Source organism: Protobothrops mucrosquamatus, unplaced genomic scaffold, assembly GCF_001527695.2.
Source record: "Protobothrops mucrosquamatus isolate PMUCROS unplaced genomic scaffold, P.Mucros_1.0 scaffold340, whole genome shotgun sequence".
Classification (NCBI taxonomy): domain Eukaryota; kingdom Metazoa; phylum Chordata; class Lepidosauria; order Squamata; family Viperidae; genus Protobothrops; species Protobothrops mucrosquamatus.
Genome location: NW_015386677.1, coordinates 463,606 through 469,768, shown reverse-complemented (window position 1 = coordinate 469,768; position 6,163 = coordinate 463,606). Strand labels below are relative to the sequence as shown.

At 36.4% G+C, this 6,163-nt stretch overlaps 1 protein-coding gene across 1 annotated transcript; it reads left to right on the top strand.

Annotated features, from left to right (window-relative positions):
* Positions 1–3,504: 3,504 nt before the first annotated feature.
* Positions 3,505–4,387, top strand: BDNF (brain derived neurotrophic factor). Its single transcript, XM_015815390.1, has one exon. It carries the CDS (start codon positions 3,520–3,522, stop codon positions 4,258–4,260), a length of 741 nt encoding a protein of 246 aa, XP_015670876.1. The 5' UTR covers positions 3,505–3,519; the 3' UTR covers positions 4,261–4,387.
* Positions 4,388–6,163: the final 1,776 nt, after the last annotated feature.

The following is a 6,163-nucleotide window of genomic DNA, read 5'->3' as shown; positions in this document are numbered from 1 at the left end:
AAAATGCAGACATTGGATAAGCGTTGTAGAAAAGCTGAAGTCTAAGAAATCTCTTTGCTGATTCTTGTGTCAAATCAGTGTGCATAAAGCTCTGCATATCCAAAAGGATAGGAGAAGAGGAATAAATGACTATATGTTGAAGCCAGATCTATATTAGATGATATTCTAAATGAAGAGAGGAAGCAAAGATTTAGGGATTCCCCAAGAATGGTAACCTAGAACAAGAATTTCCCACTGCACAGGCTACAGTAGTAGAAGGTTGAGTCCTTTCAATTACATATATTAAACTGGGAATGGGCAAGCCAATTTCAGGGTTGACAATGAGTCAACTACTCTAGGAGAGCCAGGACTCCATTCTGTTCATCAACTAAAACAATATTGTTGTTTTAGTTGATTTTCAAGGCCAGCTGGAGCTGGTCATCACCTTTTACCATGTCTTCTCTTCAATGCACCATGGATTGTCCAGATGGGAGATCTTCCATTTTTCCAGATCGAACATGCTTTCATGCTGGACCATGCTGGACTGGCTTCTGCCTACTTTGGCAGTAGACTATCTATGAGAACAAAGCTCTGTTGGATGACAGGTCTTCAGAAAATATTAAATGGCGTATTTTTATCTACATGTACCCTCCTAGGCTGTGTAGCTAAGCCCTATGTGCTGTTGTTTATCAAAATAAGAAAACAGTGGATATGGCAGCTATCAAAGTTTATAAAATCTTTCCAGTTAGAATTTTATAAGATCTTTTTGGGGACAATTAATAGCTTCCAAGAGTTTTCTGTAATCAGATAAAAGTCTTTCTACATTTGTTCTGCATTCTATGTCCACCTTTCTTTACTAAACTCATCAGAGGAAGATTTGGTTGTCCCACAATACCAAAGCATAATACAGCCATCCCCTGTCCTTAATGGTTGGCAAAATATTATTTTCTTTAGTACTTAGGCCTTGTTTCTCCAGATGTATCCTATGTAGTTTAATTTTTGTTTCATTTTTCCAAAGTAGTTTGATCCCAAATATTTCAGGTTTCTTGTGGTTTTCTTTTGCACAATTTAGAGAATGGTTTTTGTGGTGAGGTTTCCTTCTGACAATTCTCCCATGCAGATCATTGTATAAGCAACACTGTTGTGTGGAGCTGTGGATACCTACTCCAGTGTCAGGTAAAGTTTTCAGGACATTGCTTATAGTAATGTGTAGGTTCTGTTTTGCAAGTATTTTCAGCTTGGGGTAATTTTACCAGTGATTTTTCTTGATTCTCAAGCTGTTCCATAATTAATGAAAAAAATAAACCTAGAAAGAGGTTGGCTATTTCAACAAGACAGTAATCTTTCAAATCCGCTTCTAGAAAAAATGGAAAAGGTTTTGGAACAGCTTCCATAGTTTATAGACTTGAAAATCACGTGGGGGTATTCAAGGCATATAAGAATATTTCTGAGCTAGAATTGTTCTGCAAGGAACAGTAGGGAAAATGCCAAAAGTAAAAATATTTTGGCCGGCTGTGGAAAATATTGGAAGCTGTTATTTTTGCCAAAAGAAGTGTTACAAAGTATTGACTGAAAGAGTATCCAAACATCTGCATCTGTCATATCCATTTATTTAGAAACTGTAAACAACTGTTCAGAAGTAGTGAGCATGCATTCAAATTAGTAGAAAGCAGTTGTGCTTAACTTTGTATAATATAAAAGTAGTATCAGCTTCTATTCACCCAGGGTACCCTGGAACACACAGTCTGAGTAGAGGTATCTCAACTTTGGTATATAACTAGAGATTATTAGCTACTTTGAGTGTTCTATAATTAGAAAGGGAAAATTAAACAAAGAATGATTTTTTTAAAAAATTGAAAAATAACAAAAAACATTGTGTCATTGCACTGTAATTCCACGAACAACAAATAAAGAGATTCATTATGTTCAACCTTGATTTGTTTCAGGCATGGTTGGCTAAACAAGTCTCAATGGCTTGATTTGCGCACATAATGCTTAGCTCAAATCACAGTTTATACAGGCTGTGGTTTATTTACATATTAAACTGAGTTCTACCTAGGTATACTGTATCTGCAGGGCTGTTTTCTCACCCAGTATAAACTCAGTTTATGCAAAACTAAGAGGAATCTGTTAATAGATTTTTTTGCCATGAGTTAAGAGGGATAAAGACCTATATGATGGAACTTCTTGCCTTCTAAAATTTGAACAGTTTCAACTTTATTAGATTCCTAGAAATTACTAAAATGCAGAGTTGTTTAACATAACTTTTGACTTATAATGACACTGTCTACTTTTGTTTATTATTGGGATTGGTGTAAAAGTGGTCATTGTAAAAAAGTCTTGTCTGAAGATAATGCTTGAAAATTTTATAGAATCTGATTGACCTATAGGTAGAATCTGTATGCAGCTAATGTCCCTCAATGTTTTTGTTTGTTTGCAGATCAGGTGTAATATAGTATTATTGGCTCTTCTATTTATAATATCTTTTTCCATTTAAAATGATGTAATGTTACTTTTATTTCTGCAGAATTAGTTCATATAATTTCAAACTCCAAACTGAGATTTTCCTGCAAAAGACAATAATTTTCTGATTTTTTTCCAATTACTCCAAGTGTATCACAGATGCTTGGTAACCTTTCCAAACATACTGTTAACACTTGTCATACAAATAGAGAATAATTAATTATCATGCCTAAAGTGTGACATTTTCTCCACAAAGGCCTTGGGACTTCTAGGCAAACATTTTTAACTTGTTCCTAGCAGGATACTCCAATCAAGAGCATCTGCTGTAGATAGCTATTTTAAATGACAGCATTTGATACATGATATTAAAAAATAAAACTGGGAAACACTATTGTATAGTGATTAGAATAGAGTAGTATTTGAGCTGATTTCAAACACTGCAAGAAGCCATGATGCAATTTGTTTGGTTTTGGATCCTGCCTTTGGGGTTTGTGAACCGTGGCGTATGTCTTAAGTATGTTGAGTGAATCCAACTAACTCTGATTTATTCAACACACCACTATTAAACAAATCATGGGTCAATCTAATTTCTAAACCAGGCTGTAGTTCTATTATCTGTGTTAATCCAGAGTTTCCAACCTTTGTGACCAAATATGAATTCCTAGTGCTGAAAGTCCCTCCACATCCTCCATGCTAGTATAGTCCTATAGGAACCAGATCCTGAATAAAACTTCAGGTTGGGTCATCCATGTTCTAATAGTGGATGGGTTTATTATGTATCCTCCCCAATGCGATGCCCTCCTAATGTATTTGATTGCAACTCATGGAAATTTTGCCAGTGAACATTCTGTGATGAGTTGCAATTCTGAGAGTTGCTGTCCCAATCCATCTTGAAAGTACCAGATCATAGAAAGATGAATAAATGTCTAGCTTTTTCCAACTATTGTGAAAAGTAAACAACTGATGTATATCTTTGTCGCTCACGCTTTTTTTTTAAAAAAAAAAATGTATTTGTTTTCAATTTATTTTCCATTTCTTTTTTCTTCTCTTGAACAGTTCCACCAAGTGAAAAGAGTGATGACCATCCTTTTCCTTACTATGGTTATTTCATACTTGAGTTGCATGAAAGCTGCCCCCATGAAGGAAGTTAGTATCAGAGGACAAGGCAGCTTGGCTTATCCTGGTCTTCGGACACAGGGAAATCTGGAGACCCTCAGTGGGCCCAATGATGCCACCAGAGGATTAACATCTTTGGCAGACACTTTTGAACACGTCATTGAGGAGCTCCTGGATGAACAGCAGGTCATTCAGCCCAGCAAGGAAAACAAGGATGCAGACTTGTACTCATCACGAGTGATGCTAAGCAGTCAAGTGCCTTTGGAGCCTCCTCTGCTTTTCCTGCTTGAGGAGTATAAAAACTACTTGGATGCTGCAAACATGTCCATGAGGGTCCGGCGCCATTCTGACCCTGCTCGTCGTGGGGAGCTGAGCGTGTGTGACAGTACTAGTGAGTGGGTGACAGCAGCTGAAAAAAAGACTGCAGTAGACATGTCCGGAGCAACGGTTACAGTCCTGGAAAAAGTCCCAGTGCCCAAAGGCCAACTGAAGCAATATTTTTATGAGACCAAGTGCAGCGCGAAGGGTTATGCAAAAGAAGGCTGTAGGGGCATAGACAAGAGGTACTGGAATTCCCAGTGCCGAACTACTCAGTCTTACGTCCGCGCTCTCACCATGGATAACAAAAAGAGAGTTGGATGGCGCTTTATAAGAATAGACACTTCCTGTGTTTGTACACTGACCATAAAAAGGGGAAGATAGTGGATTCATGTTGGATAGATTATATTGAGACAAAAATTATCTATTTGTATATATACATAACAGGGTAAATTATTCAGTAAGAAAGAAAATAATTTTATGGACTGCATGTATAAAGGAAGTTTATACAGTACCGTGGTTCCACAATCTATTTATTGAACATGTCCATTACCTAAAAGGGAACAAAAGGAAAAAAAAATCCATTTGCGCACAACTTTGAAAACAAACAAAATTGCATTACATTCCTCTAACATTGTGATTTGTTGCCGTTGCCAAGAATTGAAAACTTAAAAAAAATTAAAAAAATAAAATTGCATGCTGCTTCAATTGTGAATTGATGATAAACTGTCCTCTTTCTCCAAAAAAAAAAATTGAACCAAAACATTCCGTTTACATTTTAGACAGTAAGTATCTTTATTCCTGTTAGTATTATATCTGTTAACTGCTTTTAAATTCTGGTAGCGTTGGAATTAAAATAATGTCAAGGTGCTGTTGTCATAGTTTTCCTGTTGACGTTTTTTTTTTTTTAAGTTTAAAATTCCCACATGGTTTGAAAATAGGAGAGACCCTTCTCCCTGCCATTGACATATATGTTCTGGAGAAACAAATATGGGATTTTTTTGTTTCTTTTTTGTATGTTGTGAAGGTGTTTGCAATATCAAATCAGACTACTGAAAAAAATAATAAAGAAGAGGCAACTAAAAAAAGTCAATGTTGATCTTCTGCCCAGTGCTCTTTTCTAGTCTACACTACAAGCTACCCTTCCATTGTGGTTACAGACCATGGGGATTCCTTGAATTTTGCTTGTAACAGCCTTTTCCACCCTTTAGTTATGTGGAGAGTGCATCTCCCAGAATCCCCACTTAAAGCTGCATTACCAGCACATATGGAGGTCACCAGGTTGACAGTTGCTGGCTTCTAAGATATTGTTTCATGTTCGGGTTGCATCTGGGGTCTTTTTATCTTGGGAAGCAAAAGCATCATAGTCTCTTTCAGATGTAATTTTTTTTTCATCTCCCAAGGTATTGAGAACAAACATTATATTTCAATCAAACATGGAAGAACCACACATTGATATGCATCCATTATACTTGATGCTAGATATTATCAAGCTTTAATAGGTACATCTATTGATGGGGATGGAGAATCATATCCCCATAGGAGACTCACTGGCCATGCAGCCAGGGTTATATCAGGACAACTAATTTATTGTGATTGGAAAACCAGTATTGTTAAATGACATTATTAAATCCCAAGGAAAAGTAAACTGAACATCTGATCATATTTGTGCAAAAATGGCTAACATGCCATTATTATTGTAATTATAGCACTGTACAGCACTTACTGAGGGTTTATAGCTAATTGGCTTCTGTTCGCAATGGCAGGTGTAGTAATCTCAACTGAATAGCACCCATGGAAACTCAGTGAAACTGTAAAGGAGATCCATGAAATATAATATACATAGTACAGCCTGATCTTCTTAAAATAAAAGTAATGTCTAGAATATTTTCATTTTCAAGTATCGGCTTTCTGTACTATGAAACAATTCAGGCTGCAAGGAGTGGCTCTGGAATCAGAAAGTCAGAGCCTTCTACCTCAAAACCTAACTACCTGTTGCTTTTAAATATGGCTATATGCATCTATGTCTTTCTAAAGGGTAGCACAAAATAGCCTTAACTCCTATAGGGAGCTTTGATTTAAAATCCCTAAACGATGGGATACAAACCTGGCATCGGTTGTATGCACTTTAATTATAGCTGATTTCAGTGGGATGCACATGCAAGGAGCTGACCACAGAATTAAAGCCTTAGGCCATGGATAATGATAAACAAATCCAACACAACCCAGAACACAAATAGTCAATTAGTCTAATATATACAAGTATTTTTATTCTTGCAAGAAGTTT

Excerpts from the sequence above, each read along its gene's own strand:
- BDNF (XM_015815390.1), top strand. The coding sequence starts at position 3,520 with ATGACCATCCTTTTCCTTACTATGGTTATTTCATACTTGAGTTGCATG.